Source organism: Vidua chalybeata, chromosome 5 (assembly GCF_026979565.1).
Source record: "Vidua chalybeata isolate OUT-0048 chromosome 5, bVidCha1 merged haplotype, whole genome shotgun sequence".
In the NCBI taxonomy this organism is placed as follows: Eukaryota; Metazoa; Chordata; class Aves; order Passeriformes; family Viduidae; genus Vidua; species Vidua chalybeata.
In genome coordinates, this window is record NC_071534.1 from 60,040,321 (window position 1) to 60,065,045 (window position 24,725).

At 39.0% G+C, this 24,725-nt stretch overlaps 1 protein-coding gene across 2 annotated transcripts in view; it reads left to right on the forward strand.

Annotated features, from left to right (window-relative positions):
• The window catches only part of RELN (reelin), a 277,039-nt gene that overhangs the window by 182,453 nt on the left and 69,861 nt on the right, over positions 1 to 24,725 (forward strand). For both annotated transcript variants that reach the window (XM_053942869.1, XM_053942868.1), the window contains exons 20-25: positions 3,049 to 3,285; positions 9,208 to 9,400; positions 12,008 to 12,120; positions 18,687 to 18,824; positions 19,484 to 19,670; positions 23,423 to 23,628. In XM_053942869.1, coding sequence (XP_053798844.1) covers positions 3,049 to 3,285; positions 9,208 to 9,400; positions 12,008 to 12,120; positions 18,687 to 18,824; positions 19,484 to 19,670; positions 23,423 to 23,628 — 1,074 coding nt within the window. The remainder of the gene's footprint in view (positions 1 to 3,048; positions 3,286 to 9,207; positions 9,401 to 12,007; positions 12,121 to 18,686; positions 18,825 to 19,483; positions 19,671 to 23,422; positions 23,629 to 24,725) is intronic.

The window sequence follows — 24,725 nt, forward strand, 5'->3', positions numbered from 1 at the left end:
TTGTCAATAACTCAGTACAAAATTGCAATATTTAAAGTGTGATTAAGAATGTTCTAATGGAAAAAAAAAAACCCTCATAGCATTAAAATTATTTCCTGAGAGCTATAAGAAATACTCAAAAATGTGAGACAAGGACTGTATTTGGCAGAAATATATTGTAGACTTTAATTTTTGAAGTTCTAAATGTTTCCAAAGGAAAGATGCTACAGACTGGAACACTGATAAATCTTCAAAGTTTCCTTTGCCTACCTTTTTTATAGTCACACATATATTTTATATGACCCTGTTTCTAATTCTCAGATTCAAGATTACATCTGTAGGAATTATATTTCCCTAAAGGTTTTTAATATATAGCACTATGAAATTTTTATAACAAAAAGGAAAATACATATTCTGGTGACTGATTTTAATCAAGTTTAAGATATAAATGTAATAAATTACATAGATGCCAGACACTTTTTTTGCTTTTTGAGGTTAGGTATGAAACAATTCCTGTTGTTCTGAGAAGGTACAAAGAAAAGTACAATATACACAAGTTAGAGAGATTTTGCTATGGGAGATAGATAGATAGATAGATAGATAGATAGATAGATAGATAGATAACTCTGGGTAGATAAAAAAATGGCATACATACAAACCTGAAGCTAATGCTGGCAATAATTATGAACAAAGCTTCACCTTTTCATGTTGTGTTGTCTGAAAATATCAACAATTTTAGTAACATAGATGGACTGCTGCAAAGTTTGGCAATCAGTCTGTATCCATGAATTTAATTAATCTTCAGTCATACAAAAAAAAATAACTACATATTTAATGTTCTGCTGAAAAGGTGCATTTAATCTGCTAACATTTGACAGCTGCATTTTTCTTCTGGGCAGAACAGCGGTGGCTTTTCAATATTAGGTATGCGCATAGCTTGAAAGAATGAGATCAGAGCAAAGGTCTCCCAGCTGGTTTTTAACAAATTTAATGGGGGCTGGTAATATAAGTAGGAACACTTTTCTTCTCTGTAGCAGAAAAGTCATTAACAGGAATCCCCCTCCCTCTCCATCTATCTCCAACAAATCAAAGCTAGACAGGAGAAGTTGTTACAACTGGAGGTGTAGTCAGGTTCTGCATACTAACATATGTGCCATACATGGTGGTTTACACCTGTATTTTTAAATTGTGTTAGCTTAATCCCCTGGGATGGGGAATTTATTTTAACATGTGTTAAATATTTTAACATCTGATATGTGTATCAGTGGTGCATGTCATGATTTAGGATTTTCTGTATATTACTGTCTGTGAGAATTAGTGTCCACGTGGGCAAGCTTATGAGAGTTAAGAGTGAAAGGGAAGATACAGGCATCAGAGGCAGCCATCAGTAGAGAAATATGCTTTGGATTATGGCAGAGGATTAGCTCACATAAGTGCCAGGTGCTTCACAGTGCCCACTGGATACAGTGCTCCTCCTAGCAGGGTACCAGCTTTCCTCAGGCTCATACCCCTGAATCATGGCAGAAAAAAATATGGTTCATTTTAGCATCAGTAGCAATTTCTTGTTATTTGTGCCTTTAAAAAATTAACCCAAAAGATGATAAAGTTGCTTCTTATGAGGGAATCCTTAGTAGAAAAGAAGTCAGGGTCTGAAGGCGTTCAAATATGTTTATTTGAGTGTAAAGGAAATGTATCCACCATTCATAAAGTGTGTACTATGCTTGTCCCATGCCACAGGGACACAGCCATGTCACCTCTGGCTGTCCTTCCCCACTTCTCTCTCCAGTCTATGGATGTCACAAAGCAGCTCCTAGAAAAGCCAGGCAGGACTTTTTGAGTGCTTCCCACCTGTTTGGCCAAGCTATTTGGTTTTTTTCTGGTTAATGGATTAATGTAGTCTCCTTTAAAATGAAAGTGACACTAAACAACAGTATTATAAATCTACTCGTATCTACAAGGACGTTGTAGCAAGTCATTTTTAAGAGTGTGGTTTTTGCACTAAGAGTGCCACAGGCACAAGACTCATTAGCAGAGAACAAAACATTACAACAGGCAGCTTAGAAAGCCTTGAGTATGAAAAATATTTGGTGCTGGAATTTAAAAAGATGCTTTCAGTTTACCAGATATATAATTTTATCCACATTTCCTCTAACAGAGAAAGAAAAATAACAGCTATATGATGAGCTGGCTGAAAACCCTTTAGCCAGCAAGTAATTATACCCCAATGGAGACAAATGTCCCTGTTGCCAGTCTGTCTCACAGTTGATGTGGCCATGTGGGGTACCACGGTCTTAGTGATTTATGGAGCTTTCAAGAAGGTGTCATTGCTGTGGCAATTAATGTATACTCCCTCCTGTAGTGTATGAAAATTGCTCCTGGAAATCAGATAATATTCTTAATTTTCTTCGCAGTTTTTCAATTCTAGGTATGTTGACATAGCTGCCATGACAAATCAGGTGACCTTGCATACCAGAAGCACCTGGGACTCACCTCCACTTGCATCTCCATGCAGCTACAAAATAGGAGTGTCTGCCAAAAAGGACTACACATAATCACACTGTCTGACATGATGAACCTTTTCCACTTGATTGTGGCAATTTACAGGGATGGGTTCTTCTAGGACAAGAGCACCATTAGAATGATATCAATGCTATGTGGGGAATGCAAATGTTTACAAGATGCATATCTTCAGGATAAAACCCACTGAGTCTGACAAAGGGGAACTGGAATTCTTAAATCCTTGTCAGCTCATCATCCCTTGGCTAATTTACACCTTTAAATTTACTGAGAGGTCCACAATGGAAGCAAAAATTACAAATTTGGTAGAACTCTTTCTGGTGGCTTTTGCACATGACTGGTTTTCAGTAAATGAACTGATTACCAAGAGAACTAACAATTCTCCTGACCCTGTCACTGGTAGCAGCTATACCAGCAGATGCTACAGTATTTGTGGGTTAAATTTACTCCATGATTTTTAGGATCGGTAAGGAAAAGTTACCGAAAATACATCCCCATGGAATTATTACAAACAGGAAAAACTGGCAATAACAATATTATTTTGTTTTCCAGAATAATTTCAGTGGAGCTGCCTGAAGATGCAAGGCAGGTTGGCATTCAGTTCAGATGGTGGCAGCCATATCACTCTTCTCAAGGCGAAGATGTGTGGGCAATCGATGAAATCATCATGACCTCTGTGCTTTTCAACAGCATCAGTCTGGACTTCACCAACCTGGTTGAAGTCACACAGTCTCTAGGGTTCTACCTGGGAAATGTTCAGCCCTACTGTGGGCATGACTGGACTCTCTGGTAAGAAACATGCATTCTTTCCTGTTCTACTTTTGGTTTTCCTTGTCTATTCATCCTGCTAAGGATCGAGTTACTGCTGCAACTGACATCATAGTAATAATGTGTCTCATCCTCACATTGTGGATAAAAATACAGTCGCTAATCTCATTGCAATTAGCAGTAAGTTTTTCACCTCTTTGCACAGATTTATGTTTGATGGGAACATTGAATGTAGCATTCTTTTTCCGTGAAATATTTAAAGAATACCCTAATAGAAAAAAATCAGAAATGTTTCATAATCTTCACTTAAAATCCAGGCAGGTTAATATGGATATGCAGGTAATGAAATAATATGTTAAGTACATACTCTGAATGTTTTGTAAATGACGTTCAGATCTGTGTACATAGCCATTATATTGTAATCCAGAAAGCAAAGGCAGCAGAATAGATGCATTATCCATTTGTAGTTGCTTTATCTGGTATTATATACACTTAGTCATCTGCACTGTGATCAGCATTATGACATATTGCAATTAGGTCTAAAATATGCTGTGTATTTAGAAACAAAAGCAAGAAAACATCACACCCCCTCAAAGGAAATAAAGACAAGAGAAGAAAAATAAGGGAAAAACAAAGGAAAAAATTGTAAGGATTGCATAAAAATATGCTTTTTAAACTAAAACATTAACATACTTCACAAAAAAAAATCTGGAGCACTTGAATGTAACATTTGGAATTAATACAAGGGAAGCTCAATTTAATCTGTGTGTTTTGATTAAAACCAAATAACAGTTTCATGCTAGTCTCATCAACCTGTAAACCCAGTATAGTTTTAATTGGCATAGATATATTTCTTTGGAGGAAGTACAATCACAGTAATTATAGAAAACCTGAAGAAAATAAAATAATTTTAGCATCCCCATGGACACTCAGAGAAACACTGTTGGAATTTTATTAACAAGTATCTCTGAGCAATCTGATTTGACTTTCTGATCATCTGTCAAACTAAAAGGAGTTGGCTTAGCAGTAGGAACAACACCAAATGTGTCCTAGCACTGATAATGAGGCAGTAGAAGCACCATTAACCACTTTAATAAGGACAAGGAAGGTACTCTCTGCTCATTAAAATGAAACAACATGTTAGGGCTCAAACTGTTTGCATCTTCCTTACCAAAGAGTTGGAATGAATGCCTTTTAATGACATTGTTTTCCCTCTGTATTTGTAAGACCAGATTATCATAGGGAGTAGGGCAGATAAGACAGCAGAGGTTCCTCCTTTTTCCTCCCATGACTCTAAATCAGAATCAAAATAACACTAAGCTAAATTCTCCATCCCATATGGAGATGGGCTAGGGATTGTAGTGCTCAGTCATAGTAGAAACATTGAAGTTTCCATGCATCAAATATAGAATCAAAACCTTCCTCGCTATTTATGTCTAAGTATTTTTCATTATCACTGGAAAACATGAACTCTATCCTTCACTGACCTTGCTCGTCCCAAGGGAAATTTTTAAACTTACACAAAGTCTGTACAAATGGTTGCTAGTTAAATTAATTATTGTTGGGTTTTCCCAGCTGTGAGTCCATTTGGTTCTCATTTTCTAACTCATGAGTTTCTAACTCACGAGCAGATCTTGCAGTAGCACTGACACCATCCTCTTGAGAACAGTCTGAAAACAGCTTTCTATTAGTACAACTATGGGAAATGTGCTATCAGTCATTTTACAGGGTGTCATCCCCAGGCCCATAAATTGCTTTTAATTGTCTATTAGGTCTCCATTTCTGCCTTAGAACCTGTAAACATGAAACATTTATCTTTAAATTTGGAAAAAACTGAGGAGGATGATTTTTAAAATTTTTATTAAGAGGCAGGCTGTTCTTTTCCATACCTAGCTTCATTAAAAAAAAAAAAAAAAGAAAAAAAAAGCTTATTGATAACCATATGTTTTGATCAAAGGTGATTTTTGGGTATTTTCCTGGTCTATGTCTGAACAGTCATTTTATTTGATCGTCATCATCATCATTTGGTTTCAGAATGGATCCTTAACTTTATTACTTCAAGTGTATTGGTTGTACTGAAAGGACTCTGGAACACTTTAAAATGAAGTGTTTGATGATGTACATTAATTCATCACTTCTCCAAAATGCCCATATTCAGGCAAAGTTTTGAACCAAATGTCTCTGGAGTACTACAGTGGCTATATACAGCCACTTGCTGAAATTCATTTAAATATTGATAAGGATACTAACACTTTATATATATATACTTTATATATATAAACACTATATATATATATAATATATAGTGTTATATATGTGTATATATATATGTGTGTTATATATGTGTATATATGTATATATAGTGTTATATATTGTGTCCAGATGAATATATATATATATATATATATATATATATATATATATATTCATCTGGACACAAATAAAATAGCTTTATATAAATATATATATGTATTCATATGGACACAAATAAAATAGCTTTATATAAATAAACTGTCTTCAGTCAGATTACAGCATTATGATTTAACTCAGTGTAGCAAACAATAGAGTGTCCCACTGTCCCTGGAGAAGCCTGGGGAAAGACTGTAAACCTGTCTTGTCATGAACTATATGAACTATCTTTATGGAGCAATGTCATACAGTGGTCCTACATCAGCTTGGTAGTTTACCAGTATCTTAAATGTTTTGTTGTTTAGAGTAATTGTTACTCTGTAACATGAAGCAAGTTTCTTTCAGGTAATCAACTTAATTACATTAATGATGTTAATACATTTAGGAATTATTTAGCAAAGTAGGTATGATGTGATGCAAAAAGGCCAAACATCCCCTGCTCTTGATGGAAGCAAAGTTGTGTCTGGTGCGAGCGTTGGGCCATCGTGTCAATATTTTCAGTCAAGGCAGCTTTACAAACCAAGCTGCATCCATGTGGCTTTTCAGTATTCCTAAAAGTACCAGCCTTGAAAATATGGTAACTCTGGGGATCTCAGAGCAGTTTGGAGCAATGCAGGTTGGCTGACATTGACTGTGATACCATTCCCAGAAGTACCAATTAGTTGGCAGTGCTTGGAGGGAGAGTGATTGTTCTGAGGGCACCTATGGGTATTGTGTTCCTGTGCCTCTGCAGGTCTAATTACACACGTGCCAGAAACCCACTCACAGCAACAAATTTACACAAAAATGAAGCCTCTGCATTCTCATTTCTAAAGATTTTTAGTTAATTATTGTTACGCCAGGGACATTACTTCATCTTTTACAAATTCTGGAAAGGTATTCCAGCTGTGTGGTTCCCAGAACAAAGAAAACATTTGGTATTCTAGCAAAAGAGCAAACCCCTAACCATGTACATGAGAGATCTGGAGAGCAAAGAAGGGACAAGGTGGAGCCCACAACTTTAATACTACTTGTGTTCAGCTGGAGGCAAAATGTGGATGATAAAGGACTTTGTGTACCTGTAGTGTGATTTCCCTCCCTCAAAAGAGCTTCTTATAGAGCATCACATATTGTCTGCATCTCAACACTATCTTCCTTTTCCACATTTCTTTAATACGCATTTTAAAGAACTGATTTGACTTTTTAACTTACTTAATATATTTACTTAATATACTATGTACAATATCTAGTGACTAAGCTATTAAATTAAAATGAATACTAAACTTAGAATATTTTAATTATGACCTGAATAGTACCAGAAAGAAAATATTATCATTTAAGGTGCTTTTTTTTCTCATTTTATTTAGTAGCATTGAATAAAGGGAATTTTTGTGACAAGAGCAAAATGTAACATTTAATTCTTTGCCCCTTTTTTTCACTACAAGTCCTTTACTTGTCTTCTATACTTGTATTCTATCTTTGGGATGACAGCTTTTGGGCAGATATTTCATGAAATTGTTGTGCTTCTACTCCTTTATTTCGTTCAGATAAGCTTTAGGTAACTGTGATGTGCTGCTATGCCCAGGTTTTTGTGTGCAGTGCCAAATCCTCTACACATAACTTTCAGCTGATTACACTGCACATGTTTGACTGATACATGAAGAGCCTGGCTGTATTGGCACAGATTTCCCAACAGGGCTTTGGCCTATGTCAGATCAAATCAGCTATATCTTTTAAATTTGGGGATTTTTGTCATTTTTTAAAATACAAGATAAAGTTTAGAAGAAAAATAAATGCAGGCATTATCCAGACAAGTTCTTCTGAGGTGCATTCAGATCTAACCACGAAGCCACAAACCATAGGTTGGGAACTGGACTGCTGATGAGTGTACATTATTTCCTCTTCTTAAAATTATCCTTCCTATTGAGAAGAAAAACACTGAGAACACCATCTGAAAGAGCGAAGAGTTCAGATACAGTTTTCCAAGATAACTTTCTGCCTTCCAGTCCAGTTGTGCATGACAGTGCCCTTGTGCCCTCGCAGTGAAGGGAATGTCCACCCACAGTCACTTTGGGCTGCTGAGTGACAGGACAAAGCAAAAAACTTCATATAATGTCATGAGCTGGATTATCTTTAGGAAATCAAGTCACAAAAGTAAGGTCAGAGAGCTGAAAGCAGACAGGATCTTAACTTATGCCAAGTAACAGAAATTTGATAATGACAAAACTAATGTCAGCTTTCAGTAATTTCTTCTAAAGCTTTAAAGTAGGATGCTGACATTTATGGCATAAGTGCTCTCTCTGGAAAGGACTCTGTAGAAAACAATACAGGTCAGTGAATGAATTTAAAAGAGTCCTAAGTGACACTGACTTGTATTCCTTGTCCTCACACTCACTTTGCCATGACCTTGAGTTTTACAGGAGTAGAAGCTAATATGTTCTTCTGTATTGTATTTAAAGATTATGACTTTTATTTAAGATAATAAACAGTAGCTTACTCAGTCATAAGAGCAACCTTGAACTAGATTGTTCTCTTCATCACCACTGTACTGAATGTAGCTTTTTCTTTTTCATGATGATTTGCAGTGATTTTCTTTAGAAAGAGCCAATCCCTTTTCTAAATTGTTCACATTTAAGAATAGTCTTAGAAAATATTGGAGCTGAAAGGACTACAGTACTTCTGAAGACACTAACATCTCAAACTAAGGAGAGGGAGGCAATTTTAATTCTATGTGAACTTTCATTAACATACTCTGTTTTGATGGCTAATGAGCAAAATTCAATGTTTAAGTTGTTATTACTTCCTTCTTATGCTTCTGTTGTATTTGAGTTTTTGAATTTAGTTGTTTCCTTTTTCTTTTGAATAGTGTATAGAAGAAAAACCTGCATTTAAAGTGAAATAATCTTGGAATTTCAGACCATAAATTGTATTACTATATATATGATAACTGGGTACCTTGCAAAATATATGCATATATGTGTGTTCCAAACATTACTATTGTTCTCCAATCCACTGGAAAATATAACTCTTATATCACTACATCCTACAGAAAAGAAGCCGAGAATAGAAGATTAATTCTGAAACAGAATTAAGTGAATGAATTGCATGTAGATACTCTTGAAAATCGATGAAGTTAACAGTGTATATAATAAGAATATTTTAAACTAGATGCAGAGTATCTTAACTGCCCAGTATTAGAATGAAATTACAGCTCTGACTGTGGCAAGACCTTCAGCAATGGACACCCAAGGGAATGAACTTTCTTTATATTGTTTTTCCCTTATGTTGCCCTTTGCTAGATCCTAACTTCATCCTTAATACAAAGAGCATATAGTAAGAACTAACAGAATAATTCAGTGTTTCACATTCTGGGATACATCAAGACCTTCCTGGTAACTGGCAGAAGTACCAGCAGAAAGATTCTTCTGTGCATGGTCTCATCCTACATGCCAATCTACAGAATAAAGAAGTGCAACTGTATTTAACCCAGAACTATAATGGTTTTTTTCAAATTATTTTGGGGATCCATCCTGATTCTTTCCTCACCTCTCTCAGTTTTACAGGAGATTCGAAACTAGCCTCCAGCATGCGCTACGTGGAGACCCAGTCTATGCAGATTGGAGCTTCGTATATGATACAGTTCAACTTGGTGATGGGCTGTGGTCAGGCCTTTACTCCTCATATGGACAACCAGGTGAAACTGGAGTACTCCACCAACCATGGCCTCACATGGCATCTTGTTCAGGAGGTGAGGCTGGCAGTGAGGATGTTTGTCTTCCATATACTCTGTTTTATACAAGGATAGTCTGAAATACACTTTTGGCATTGAACAAAGAAAGATGTTTTCCTTTTTCACTTTTCAATAAAGAAATTCTCTGTTGTAATCAGTCAAAATTACTAATAGAGGTATTTAGACTGTTCATCGTAATATTTTGAAGAAAGCCTGAAACACAAAATAGTGACAGGAATGGACAAAGGCTGAGAAAAAAATTGGGCCACAGTTAGAGCCACAGGGTAATGGCTGAGATCTTTCCTGTGCTATTGCTTTGTTTTTCTAAGCAAAATGCATCTACTGTTTCCTGGAATTTAAATGGGTAGAAATTCTTTCTGCCCTTGTGCACAGCCATTTAGTAAATGGAAAGCGCATTCCTTTGGGGGATTGTAATGTAGAGCCTTTCATCTCCCACCCCTGGTTCAAACACAGTCCAGGCTGTAATGACCCCCACTCTGCTGGAAGTGCAAATAGCAGCCTTGGCTGCTCTTCCCCCGGGTGGCTCAGTGCTGTCTCAGCACAAATGTGAGCAGCGCATTTGGCCATAGTTCATGCTCTTGTTGTCCCTCTTAGATGAAAAGCTGGACTTTCCCTGGACTCAGGGTGAACTAACCAAGGTCCTTTGGCTGCCTCTGAGCAGGCTCACAGGGAGTCAGGGAACTTGTCCTACTGCCTTTTCACTGCCTGCTCTGCAAGCTCACTGATGGATTTTTATGTCACGTTCTACACCTTCTATAAGCAATTAAAGCTTTGCCTGGTTATCCTTGCCATGTTGTCTTTTGCCACATTTACTTTGATGGGCATAATAAAGAAATGGCAATAAATGAATTTTTAAACTTTGGAAAGCCAAATCATGATTTCTTGCTTTAAACAGAATCCAGAGAAAAGCTATAAATCATATATTTCAAACCCTGTTCATGTCTTTTATACCTAGCAGGCATCATCATCTTGGTGTCCAAGAATAGTTCCTAGTGGTGGATGTTTGGGGTTTGTGCTTGGCATCCATGGAAGATAAGTTAACTTCAGATTTTAGTGCTCCTTTGCTTGCTCAGTAGAGCTGAGTTCAGAGAAAACATGCAGCGAAATCATTTTTCTCACACCACCCATGTTGCTGTGATAAAAGAGTATTTGTAGTATATTTCAAGGACAGAACCTGGCAAACAAACAAAACACTAATTAATTAAAATGTTTGAAAATTTTGTTTGCTTTGCGATCACTGATCTTTATTAGATCCTGTTTTCTACAATCTTTTAGGGGAGATGAATCAAGAAAAAATGTTTGAAAATTGCTGGAAATGAAACTAAGCCTTTAGAAAATCTACTAAAAAAACCCCAACAAAATAAGGTCTCAGATCTTCAGTTAATACTCTAAGATATTTGAGCAATAAATTTCTCTGTAAAATAATATATTCTGCCCTTCTTCATATTTAATACACAACTATTACTGTATAATTTAACTATATAAAATTCTTAATTACCACAACTTCTGTAGAGAGTCACTTCTTTATTATTAGTTTCAGAGCAGTCAAAATAGGCTACTTGCATGAGCAGGAGTCTGTTCTCTTGCCTGATACCCTTCATGGGGGTGAGCACAGCAGTGATCAGTGAAATACTCTTGGGTATGTGGGGATGCTCAGGAGAAGCTGTGCTGTGGCAGGAAGGGGCAGAAGGGTCTCTGAATTGGTAGCTAGAAGAGGATCATGTAGGTTGGTAGTAACTTCCAAGCACTTTATTAATATTTCATAGGCCAATTTTTTTTGGATGCTGTTCTGGCAAAATGTAAATAAATTAATGGAATATTGCAAAAAATGAAGTAACATTGGAAGGGCAGTGCTAGAAAACAGTAAGAAGCTGGGATAATCGACTTCATTTATATTTAATATTAAAAAGATGTGACAATCGTATTTTCTGAATTTAAAAAGAAAAAAAATAGAATTTGGGAAACAGACCTCAACAGGAATCTGTGTTAAATGCAGAAATAGTCCTGGAAGCAGGAGGGAAGAATTTACCCCGCTTGCTGTAGGTGTCAAAACTAACACAGCTGCAGAGCTTGGGAAGCACCTAAGGACACAACTTCACTAGGCTGTGCTTGGGCCCTCTGGTGTGGCTCTGCCTGCTCCTACTGCTGCTCCCCACTGCAGATGGAGGGTGTGGGGCCAGTCAGCATGCCCAGGCAAAGCCTCACAAGTAGGTTTCTAAAATGACCTTTGTAATAGTCTGGAGGTCACTTTCATAGACTTACTTCATAGTGGTCTTGTAGTCTCACTTCATTGTCCACAGTGGATGCTGGGGTGAAGATAGTAAAAAACAAAGAGATAGACATTCCTCGTGGAGGAAAGCAAAACATTGCCAATCATGAATGCTAAACTCTTTAAATAGATTTGTATGGCTTTTTTCCATCCTCAATTGTACTACTAGTTTTCTGAGAAATTTATACACATCATGCCAGGATTTTTCTCTTCTGGGTCTTTCACTCCAACATCTGGACCCAGACAAGCTCCTGGTTGTGTGAATGTTTGACCCTTGTTTCTGTTCCCAATTATTCCTCAACATTAAATATGGTTTTGAAATGTTTTATTTTAAGGAATGCCTTCCCAGTATGCCAAGCTGTCAGGAGTTTACATCAGCAAGTATTTACCACTCCAGTGAATTTACTCAGTGGAGGAGAATCACTGTTCTTTTACCACAGAAGACTTGGTAAGCATTTATTTCCTATCTTTAAACTTTTTTTGGGGGGGGCAAAGGCAGGGAGGGTTGTTGTGCATACAGTTTGTCACATCAATTGCTGTGACAAATATCAACTCCTCTGCAGGTCATACTCAAGCCAATAGGTGGGGTGCCTGGGCTGATCCAGTTGCAGGTATTTCCCATAAAATGCATTCCTTACATAATTAGAGAATGAAATGTTGATGAAGTCAACAGAAACTATTGTTTAGGATTGTTTTTAATACATACTCTGACTCTCCTAATAAAGTTCAAACTTTTCAAAAATAGTGGCACTTGTCTATAAATGCCTTGTTGGAGGAAGGCTTTATTTGGATTGTTAATTTTTATTTTGCACATTCCTTATTGTTTACATCTTCAGACCAAAGCCCTGTATAAACAATAACTAATGATTCATTTCTGGGAATTTTTTAACTCTTGTTTCTTTTTATAGCATCTCTTAAAAAATAACATTCTCTCATGCAAAAAAAAGAGAAACAAAAATTATCAGAAAGCCTATTCATCTTGTTGTAATCAAACTTGATTTGCCTCCCCTAAAATTTTTTATTAACTAAATTGTTTCTTTCATTGTTTATTTTTAAATCTTTATTATACCATACAAATAAAAAGTTGTCATAAATCCCAATAATCTTCAGGGCATCCTTCATTTGAGAATTTAATTATTGCAATTAGAGTTACGTTTTGATTATGTTTGACTTGAATCCATCACAGCAATTGCAATGAGAGCTTGCTCAGATTAAGTCATCGTTGTATTTCCCCATCCTTCATCATTATTTTTTTTGTACTCTGCATGGCCTCAGCACAGCCTGTTTCCATCAATCACACCACAGTGATTCCTTCTTTCAACACACTGGCCCTTTTTTCTGTACAGCCAGTATTCAGAACTTCCTATTTCTAGGCAAAACATCAAAGGCAAATATTGAATCCTTAGAACATATCATATCAGATAATACCAAATGGTGCAAGTAAGTCTACAAATAACTCCTTTGTAGATTATAATGTACTAAATCTTACATGTCTTTGGTGCTACCATCCCTAAAATCTGTGGTTCACACCGGCATATAGGAGTTCAAAAAGCATCTACAATTTTTTGGGTTACACTCCAAAGTAGGCTGTTATTCCTAATTTATAAAATATATAATGTACTCAAAGTTATTATACACTGTGTATTTGATGGTGATACCAATGTTGTGGCCCTCTTTTTCTTTAGAATATACTAATTTTTCTCAGCATATGAGGTGACAGAAGCATATAACTCCATTTTAATTTAGGAGACTGTGGGGAGAAATTATGATGAAGTAATAGCCGGGTTCCTGTTCTATACTGTGCACAAATCATAAATATTTCACACTCTGTCTTGTATCTGAAAGGATTCCCGTCTGTTAGCAGAGTTTTGTTTGTAATTAAGGTACAAATTACCACTGAAAATTTCTCTGCTGTTCATAGAACACATTTTCTGAGTTGCGCTGTGCTACGGTGTTATCAGGGTGAAGAGGAAGGGTGGCTGCCTGTTCCCCATCAAATGCAATCCAGCACACCACATGCATATCTCTCACCACTTTCCCCTCTTTCTAACATTCCTTTCCAGTGACAAAGAGCAGGTTAAGGGCTCAGCAGTTCCTTTGGGTTGAGACTGGGAGGAGATTTTTTACAGATTTTTAGAGCAGGCTTGTGAGCAGAGAGAAAGTTTCTGCCTTTCCAAAACCTGGGCGTTATTGGTGACAATTTGATGTGCGGCTCTCCACTGCCAGCCCAGCCATGCAGAGAGCATCATTCCAGGTGCCTGGTAGTGAATATGCTCTGTAGGGCTCCTCTTTGGGGTGCCCTCCCTCCTCCTCCTATCCCTTCCTCACCTGCATCCACTGCAACCACCACACAGAAGCAAAACCTTAGTGATGGCCAGGAAGAGCAGTGCAGAGGCAGAGCCAGGTGTTCTGTCTTCCCAAAGCTGGGGTGAGGGGGAGGGATCTCTGGACCTTCCTTCTGTTTCAACCACACAAGACAAAGGCTGCCAAATACCCAGCCTGCCCTGTGCTTACTGCACAGGGAAACAACCACCTAAACGAGGTCTCAGGAATGTCTCATTAGCCTTGTTCTGGCCCTTGGTGGCCTCAGCATGCCCTCACACCCCTGCACAGCCCTGCTGTGATTGCTGGAGCTTTTATCCCTGGATGCACAGCTCTCAGCTGAGGGTTTGCACCTTGGGCATGTGGGAAGTGTCAGGCTGTGGCACTGTGCTCATGCAGCTGGAAAATTGTTCATAACAGCACCTATTTCTCTTGTAAAACTTTCTGGTGTGCTGGTATTTCTGCAGATCTGTAGATGTTCTGCATCTAGCAAGCATGAGTTTACAAGCTCCCCATGTTATGTGAGATTTGGGATGGTAGAAAACCTGCTGCAAGAATGAGACTTGTATTGAAGAAATGAAAACACCTGCTTGCTGAAATTGTATTGTACTTGAACTGAACATTTCTAACACTGATGAAAATTAATTTCAGTTTTATGCAAGGCATTTACATGTGAACAGGCTTTAATGAGATACAAGCAGCTGTCAGTTGCTGACTTCATAAACAAATCAACACCTAATGACTGAATGAGACCTTCAGGATAATTGGGTAAATGTAATTATGGTAACTCAGAAGGTAGCAAATATAATTTTACCAGCCTCAAATTTGCATTAAATCATTAAGGCTTTTAATATCAGGAGGGAAGGCAGTGATTTTATTTTAACTCATATATCAGAAAAATTTTATAACAGAACATCATTTCACTCACAGTACTTCTGGGACATGATTTCCTTGTGCTTATGTAAAATGTCACACACAAAAATGACTTTTATTTGACATCAACCTGACTTAGATATAATGTCATTAGAGAGCCAGATTGCTTTCCAGTAGCATTAAAAAAAAAATGGAGAAACCATGAGGAACTATGGAAGTTTATTTTGCATGTAAGAAATGCTTTCATAGCTCCTCAGTGCTGCACTTCTCATTTCAAAGATGTCCAAATGGTGGCTGTCCAGAAAAGCAGTGTTTTATCACTGAGAATGCAGCTGACGCTCATCTCCTTATTCTCTTTTCTTAATTAACATGGCTTTTTTAAATGGTTGATTACCATTTTTAACAGCATAATCCTCTTAAGCTGTTGTTACCTTGAGATGCAGAGCAGCCTTGGAAAGCTTTCAAAAACAGTGAGCAGGACTGGTTTTTCAGCAGCATTGCTTTTGCAATTGTCACTTCAGCCTAACATGCATTATCCCTCACCCAGGGAGGAATCTGAATCCATAGAGTTTTCCCTGCCCACAGCCATGTGACAGTGGCATTGCCTCCCACAGGACCTCTGGCAGCAGGCTGGGTGGGAAGGTGAGGGCAGCCCCTTGTCCCTTGCAGCCTGAGGTAACAGGATCCCGTGGTGGCAAAGCTGTCCCCAGGGGAGAGCTGTCTGTCTGCAGATAAAAATAAGTCCTCCCTGCTGGCATGTGGCTCCCTGGGGACTGTCCCCAACCTCTAGCTGCTGCACATGCCTCCATTTGGGCAACATGTTCATTTCCAGGCAGTAATGAGCCTCCTCCCTTCTTCCCCTCCCCTCAAATGATAGAAACAAACCCCCTGCATTCACTGCATTTATCTGGGGCAACTTCTAAGTAACAAGTGGAGCTTGATGTGCAGCCAACATCTGGAACCCGAGGAGGCAGATGGAGCTCTGCACATGGCAGGGTGGCAGCAGGAATGGGATGATGAGACTCTCCAGGGAAACATTTTGGTCAGGTGAAATGGACATGATCCCCAGTAAGAGCTCTGGTGCAGCTCTGTGCACGCCCAGCCCTGGGAACAGCCCCAAGGCAGAGCTGCACAGGGATCTTCAGCTGGGAATCCAGGTGTTGTGCTCCTCTGTCACTGCACAGCGCTGGGCTCTTCCCACTCTTTGTGTAGGTCAGGAGTGAGCCTTGTGCCCAGAACCAGCTCTGATACACCTGCACAGCCGCCCTTCCAGGCCATGTGCACCTGGCAGCAGCCAGTGAGCAGCCAAGGCAATGCCATCAATGCCACATCAAGCTCTCTTTAGGGGGCACCACCATTTGTTGGGCACCATGAGACTTCCCTGGCATGGTGAAATTGCCTCTGTATCACTGTAAATCTCCCCTGGTTTGCTGTAAATACCCTGGGGCTGAAGGGTCTCACGCCCCAACTCCACCCATACACCCTCCCTGATGAAAAAAAAAGGGATGTCTGAACACAGTGCTCTCCCTCCTGCTACCTAGGAAAATAACATGACACAGTTTTACTGTGCTGGGAGTTCACAGGGGATGCGTTTGCCTGCTCTAACACCATTCTTTGGTTTCAGTATTGTCATTTTCCTCAGCACACATTAGAGTTAACACCACTCACTACAGCTCTTTCCAGAGCCAACAACCTCTGTCAGGGCTCTCTGTGGTGCCATTGAGGCAAACATGAACCTCAGCACCAAAGTGATGTGCTGACTTCAGAGCACTCTAAAAATAAACAGTAAATAATTGCAGTCAATATTGACTGCCCATTGTGCCTTCACAAGCTTAGGAAGTCCTTCGTGTGCTGATTACTGGCCTTGCACACTTTTAATGGATAATTCATAGCTCTTGTAATGTAACCCATCAATACATTATATCCTGAGGGAGTATTTAATCAGCAGATTTGCCCCTGTAGATTAACTCTGAGTGCTGTAAAAATGCTTACAGTATTTGCAATATCAAACAGATACTTAAAACAGGCAACAAGGGTCATTTCAATTAGAAATCAAGCCCTTGGGCAGCTTCACTTGTTTTTTAAAGAAATTCATAACTGGTATTTTAAAAATGTATCCACGCATGTACCAAACTTCTCATATGTGCCAGAGTGGCTAATTGCTCTGCCACTCTGTCCTCTTCAGCTGCACAGGCCTGCCCTATATGTTTTTTCACTTCCATACATTTTTTCACTTCCATACGTGTGAGCAGGTGGCTCAGCCACCTTTACAATATTCATTTTAATAAGTCTTATTCTACATAAATTGTTGGGGGTGGGGAAAGGGCTTTGTATCTCCAAGCAGAATAACAGCATTATATCCTGTGCCATCATGAAGTAACCATATGGCTCAGAAACAAGCTAGAAAAGAATCTTCTAATAGGAGCCACCTGCTTCTCATCCTCAGCACCCCCAACCAGCCCTTGACCAGACACAGGCCTGTCCCATTTTAAGATTGGATTTTTAGTTCTCTTCATTCAGCCTTGCTTTCCCTGTCTTACCCCTCCACAACAATGCAATCCAACCTCAGTGCCCACATTGCCACCACCACCCCTTTTTACCCAGACCCGTTATGCAGCCAGCACAGCCCCTTTTGCTCCAGCATGATGAACAATTTCCCATCTTTGTTTCACTTCACATGCAACATATTTTTCTTAATCTCATTCTGACACAAGCATGGAGTAGAGAGTCTCTGTATCCCCTATTTAGGAGTGGCCACCAGCCAATGTCTCTTGGATGTGCACAGATTGGCAGGGCATCTTGAAAAGGCTTGATGATGACAAAGATTGCTTTTCTCATTATTCACTTTCTTCTCCAGCCTTGGTTTTTGAGGGTGGTGGGTGTCAGGCTGGGTTTGGCTAGCAGGATTCATTCCCATGGAAAATGTCAATGTTGCATTGGACAATCTCCTAAAGGGCCAGCACTAAGCGTTTTTAAATGGATAATATTAGCTAACTTCACTACTGTAAAGAAAAACAAGCTGTTGAAGATAAAACTATTTAGAAAGGAGAAGCTAAAGCAAGGTTTTATGCTTGAAGAGTATTACAATATCCAGATCTTAGTTAGGCAAGAAATTTAATTAATTAATGATGATTCCCCACCACAAACCTTGGGTGTTACAAATTTTGGGTTGTTGGCCAAGAGCAAGCTATTTGCAGTGTAGAAAAAAATAGGTGCGATGAGACAGGATCTTTGTCAAAAGCTTTTGGTCTCAATGTCACCAGTGATATGAGCAAAATCTAGTTTAGAATCATCCTGACAAAAAAAATTATATCCAAGAAAAAAAGTCAACTATTGTTGAATGGAAATAGTTGGTATTCACTTACACTCAAGAACTTTAATAATTGTTTAAATAATAAATATCAGGAGATACCTCTTTAGACAGTTTATGACCTGTTAACTGTGACCAAAAATATAAAAAACAAAGTCATGCCCTAGATCCATCTTTCCAATTTTGCAACCATAACACAATAAAAATCCAGTAATATTCATAGCTAGGCTTACCTTAAAGCAATTCTCAAAATCCCTGCGATGTGCACTTCCTCAGAAATGTCATCAGTCACTGGAAAGTCCATTATATAGCCCTGTGCAGTGAGTGGCATCATCTAGAAAGTTAATTAGCAAGAATCTGTCTTTGATTGTGCCAGCCTTTGCAGCCTAGGCAGTGATTGGGATACTAAATTCTTTTTTTTTTTTTTTTTTTTTTTTTTTTTACATTTTACCTCTTTTCCTGCCATTCTGTCAAGAATCAAAAATTAATGCATTGCTATTGATTTCAAGGTCCAGTGCCACACGTTTCCGCTGGAGTCAGTGCTACTACACAGCCCAGGATGAGTGGGCCCTGGACAACATCTACATTGGCCAGCAGTGTCCCAACATGTGCAGCGGGCATGGCTGGTGTGACCACGGTGTTTGCAGGTATGAAGCATTTGTCAGACCCTCTTAACAATGCCCTCCTGATACTTCAGGCACCCTACTATTTTCCATACTTTCCTTTTCTTGGTTGTTGTTCTTATTTTTGTATTAAAAGTTTAAAAAAACAAAAGCACTACGCGGGGCTGACCATTCAAGCAGCATTAGCAGCCAGTTGCTCCACACCAGTCTGTCCAAGAACCCTTACCCTTGGCAGGTGCAAGCACTGGAAGAGCTTTCAGTGGCACAGGGCTGTCCTGCTGCAGGTGTCCTGGTGGCCACTCCAGCCCTCTGCACAAGAGCCCTGGCTTGGGCCAGAGTTGCTTTGCTGAGTCAGAAGGATGCCAGGGACCAGCTCAGCTCTGCTTGGCAGCCACTGTCAGAATGGGTGCTGTAGCAAGGACACAGACTGCTACTCCATGCCAGCTTCAAACTTTCTGGAGACCAAAGGATTTTTGGGTTTTTTTTAAGAAAAAAGATACAGGATTTTTCCATTTTCCAGTTATTCTGGTTTGTTTCCACAATACAAAACCACAGTTCCAGAATGATTTTTTTTTCAATTATGGTTGTCCACATTGAATTTTACAAGGTCAGTGCACTACCTTAATTAATTGCCAGTATCAAATAAAGTCCTTAAAACTTATTATGTTTACACTTCCCCCCAGGTGTGATTCAGGGTTTCGGGGTACTGAATGTCAGCCTGAAAATCCCCTTTCTTCAACCATCATGTCTGATTTTGAGAACCCAGATACCCTGAAGACGGAGTGGCAGGAAATTATTGGGGGAGAAGTCGTCAAGCCTGAGGAGGGCTGTGGGGTCATCTCATCTGGCTCCTCACTCTACTTCAACAAGGTACTACAGAGGGCTGGGAGACTGATAAAGGCACACACTGCAGGTTTCTGTGGAGCATAATGTGGCTGTGTGACAAAGAAAAGGGAGATGGCAGAAAGCTGCACACAATATTAGAAGTGTGTTAAACAGCCCAGCTGTGCTCTGCAGGTAAAGAACAAAGCAATCAAAAGAGACAGGGAAAGGCACATGCACTATGTATTCAAGAAATAGCAGCTGTAATGAAAGGTAGTAAATTGCCAGTGTGCTGGGAAGTGTGTATATTCACAATGTCTTACTTGTACATTTTCTTTTTTAAGATTCAGTTTGCAGCATCCAGCAGCTCCCATTTGTTTCTTCTGTAGTGTCCTGGGTAAGAGATAGGGAAAGGTTAGCTTTCCAGGGCATAAGCAGCTTAATCTGAGGTCACAGGAACAAAACTATTGAAAAAAACCCCACATTTTCTCAGGCTTTTAGAAAATGGTTAACCTGAAGGAGAATATTCTTCTGTATAACTTGGATACTTTGCAGACAAAAAAATAATAGAACAGGAAAGAGATATAGGGAATTCTGCTAATTACTAGCAATTATAGCTAAAATAAAAAGAGATCTTTATGACCAAATGTAAGATTATGCATTGTAATCACAGTTTTATTTTTGTATTGTTGCTCCTCAGGTCTCTTACTAAGGTTTGTTTTGTTCTTAATTGAAAGGAAGAGTATAAATGCAGCTATGTGCTTCTCCTTTAAAGGTTTGATCAAACTGCCACTGCTGTCATGAGAGCCAGATTAGTCCCAGAAGAAAAACCCAATATGCAGTGCTGTGCAATTGTGTGTTGTTTACCTCATTACAAAAATCTAACCCATGAAATAATTTTCAGCACTCCTACATAGTCTCACATCCAGCTCCCCTGGAAATAGAGCTCGGCACTGAAAATTTCATAATAGACCAATCAGTATAACTAGCTAATTGTGATAATTGGGTTTTTATACATAATTGTCTTCCCTGTTAGATGCTTTTCCTTCTGGCTCCGTTCCTTATGCCAGGTTTCTCAAAAGTAGTTTGCTAAATTAGAATTAACCTGCTATGATCTTTCTTCTGATTCCTGCTAAGGAGGAGTGAAAAACTCATTTAGAAATTCTTGGCTTCTTTCTATTGATCTCTAAGGGTTATGTTATCACTCATTTCTTGAGTAGTAGCAGTCTGTGCGCTGTCAACAGAAGGTGCTTTATTTAATTTCTGTTTAGATCTTTCTCAAAGTGTCTAGGGTCCATACTTGTAGATAATAAAAAATTATTTTTATAGTTGCCAAACAGTTCTGTATTGTTTTGGGGTATTCACATTTCTTTTCATTTGCTCAAACAGCTATTTTTTTATTTGAATGTCTAATGTTTGCTGCCATAATCAATTACTGCTGCCAGAATTAATGCTGGCTTTGTTCTGACAACCCTCTATCTTTTGTTTTACAACTCATTTTAATCAGCTGTAGGTGTGTTCACAATTCAGAGCTCTTTCAATTAGCCCCTGCAATTCCCCTGAGGCTTTATGTTGCTCATGCCCTTTCTCAATTTACCTGGTTCTGTGATTACCCCTTTGGCAGGCAGACCTGCTGTGGGGTGTAGATATGGAAAGCCCACCTGTAATAGTTTTAGGGCCGGAGCTTGGCCCACTGCAGGTCAGCGTGCTGGGGTGCCCCCAGCTAGCCAGGACCATGGGACAGCAAGGGTGTTTGCATCCTTATTACCCATTACTGGCTCCATTTGATGGTGGCAGTTTCAAATTCCAGTGTCTCCAGTTAAGCTGTGAAAGCAAACTACCCAGAGATTATCAGTGTCACCTTGGCCAGCATTAGCCACATGGAGCTGCACCCAGAAGCTCAGGGCTGTACCCAGAAGCTCAAGGCTGCATCCAAGGCAGAGCTCCCACTCTCACTCTCACTCTCCCTCCCATCCAGGAGGGAATTCCTGTCTCAGCTGGGAATAAACAACCAAATAAGAACAACCAAAAAAGAACAATGCCAGACTAAATCAGTATGGTTGTATCCTGTATGAGCTTTTTGAGAGTCAAAGGATTCTTCACAGGTTTTATTGCCTTGTCATCAGTGGTAGAAGCCAGCAAAACCTCAGACCCCCATGTATTTCGCTTCCAGAGGTCGGTCTCACAGCGCAAGGTGGCCTATTTGGTATGGTCCACAAATGAGCTCAGCACCCAGCAAAGTTCTGAGAAAGAAAGCAGTAAACATTTATCTCTGCTGGGTTTACCCTCAGCTGTGTAGAACGAAGGAAGAGGTGGTGAATAGAACAGGATTTAAATTCATCTGTCACCTTATTAAAAAAACACAGATGATATTTTAAATCTCAGCTCCTAAATCTTGTTACTTGTGTCCAGCTAGATGACATCACTTGCTTATCTCAAGTTTATTTGGAAATTTGTCATAAGGACCTCAAATATACAAGTGAGAGAGAAAAACACAAACAATATTTAAAACACAGGTGTTATAACTTAACCTTGGTTTTCCTTTTTCAAACCTTTTTATGCTTGGAGATGGACAGAAACACATTTGTTAAGGGAGTTATAAAGAGTAGGCAGGATGACAGTCCTAGTCAATTTTGGGGGGTGGTGCCAGGTTGAAACTACTTTAATAAATGCAGAAATATGATTCCTGCATCATCTCTCCAGCTGTACACAAATGGCTTTGCCCTACCTATAAAAGCTTGTGGCAGCATGATGCTGTGCTGGGGTAGGGCTGTGCCAGAGGCAGGGCATGCAGGTCACCTCTCTGGGGACACTGCTCTCATCCTGTGTCCTGCCTTGTCACAGGCAGCTTTGTATTCCATATCAGCATCTTGTAGGTTTGTTGATGTGGAAGTCCGCAAGTTCAGCCTCGAGCCCCAGGGCACAAAGGGAAGAGGACTTTGGGATAATTTCAGTTACAATAAAAGGCTCTTAAACATTAAAGCATTTTTTTTCCAACGAACATGCTCTGTCTTCTGAATATGCACAGAGTGCATATTCATATAGGTTGGCCTCCTAAATTCAAAAGCATACTTGGAAAAGCTGTTCACTCAATTTTACAAGGCTCCTTGTTTCTCTCAGCTGTGCTTAGGTAAACTTGAAACTAAACCCACAGGTTTTAGTTGAGACATTCCTGATTTACAACACTTATTAGGAAAAGAATATAGCTTTGTATAGGAACAAATCTTATTCAGCTGAAGCATGCAGAGAAAATGCCACTCCCTGGTTCTTGTGTAGGAGATGGACTTCAAGCAAGGTATTGGAGCCGATTTCAGGTGATTGTACACCTGTGTACAATCAGGTGATGTGTACAACCTTGTACAGTGCAAGATTGACCAGGGAAATAACACTAGATAAATGGCCTTTTTACTTATCCATGCATTATCAATAGAAAGTTGAATATTTAAAAATTTAGTCTGGGTTGATTCAGGATATCCAGCATCTGCTCTTTGTCCTCTGAAGTCACATGGGACCATGGGGGAATGAGATTCAATTCTGGTGTGGAAATTGTGTTGTGAAGTTGCATTGTGTATTGAAATTGCATAATAAAGTTCTTGTGGGATCAAATCAGAGTGACATAAAGGATGGCCAAGGAGAATAATTGAAAGACAAAAAAAGCCAAGTTGATACAGAAATCAGTGTCCTCCATGTTGTGTAATTTTGTGTGTAATATTCAGCTGTGATGGACTTTAAATATGCCTATTCATCATGAAGGTGCCATAATTAAAATTATTATTGTCCCTCTTTTCTTTGTATTTTAGGCTGGAAAAAGACAGTTGGTAAGCTGGGATTTGGACACAACATGGGTGGATTTTGTACAGTTTTACATCCAGATTGGAGGAGAGACTTCTTCATGCAATAAACCCGACAGCAGAGAAGAAGGTGTGCTGCTGCAGTATAGCAACAATGGTGGCATCAATTGGCAGCTACTAGCAGAAATGTATTTCTCTGACTTCAGCAAACCCAGGTATAATTTTGATCTAAATTAACCAATCCACATCCTCATCAGCTTTTAAAAATATGTATTTCTCAACTTATGAAAACATGAATAATAATTTAAAGTGATAATGTTTAGAAATCATTGTTATATAGAAACTTTTTCTGGCTGGCAGAGTAAACTCCTGTCACTAGGAATGAAAAATGTAATGAAAGTAGGCCTTAGAATCTTAAGTAAAATATAAAATTTCCTATCACCTTCTATGCGAAACATGACTAAATGCTAATCTCTGCAAAACACTAGCAAGCAAATACAGAACTTGCCCAAAAGAGGTGCAGAAATCTTCCATTTCCTCTGACTCTGGTTTCAGATCTAATGAATATGTATTAATGTCATATGAAGCAAAAGCTCCTTTAAATAAATAGTTAAGGAGGAGAAGAAACCATCTTCAGCCATTCAAACTTGCTGTCAGATACCTTGTTGGTGAAAATTTAAATTGTATTTGTCTGCATCGGTGTTAATGTGATTTCTATTACCTGTAGTCCATGTCTTTCAACATACAAATAATTTTATCTTCTCATCTTGTAATTTTGCATTGCAATGAATAATGCTTTCAGAAGGACTTCTGTAATTTGACTGACTGATCTTTTCTAGAGGTGATCTAGGCACTTAGAAGTATAAAAGTCTTGAATTTATAGAATAGAATAGAATAGAATAGAATAGAATAGAATAGAATAGAATAGAATATTTCAGGTAGAAGGGACCTACAACTCTGCTCAGTGTTACTCCATCCTAGGTGCAGAATCAACATTTCCATTTGTCAAATTTTATCCCATGAATCAATCCCAATGCTCCAGTCTGTCAAGATTCCTCTGCCAGACCTCTTGACCCTCAAGACAGTGAATAGCACCTCCCAGTTTGTATCATCAGCAAAAAGGTGCATTCAACTCCTGCATCCATATTACTGATAAATTGAACAGGACTGCCCTAGGGCTGAACCTGAGGAACACTGCTGGTGACCAGTCACCAGGCAGGCGTGACCCCATTCATTTCAACCCTTTGAATTCTGCCCTTCAGCCAGGCCTTCACCCAGCACTTTGTGAACCTGCTTATCCCACAGGTGGACA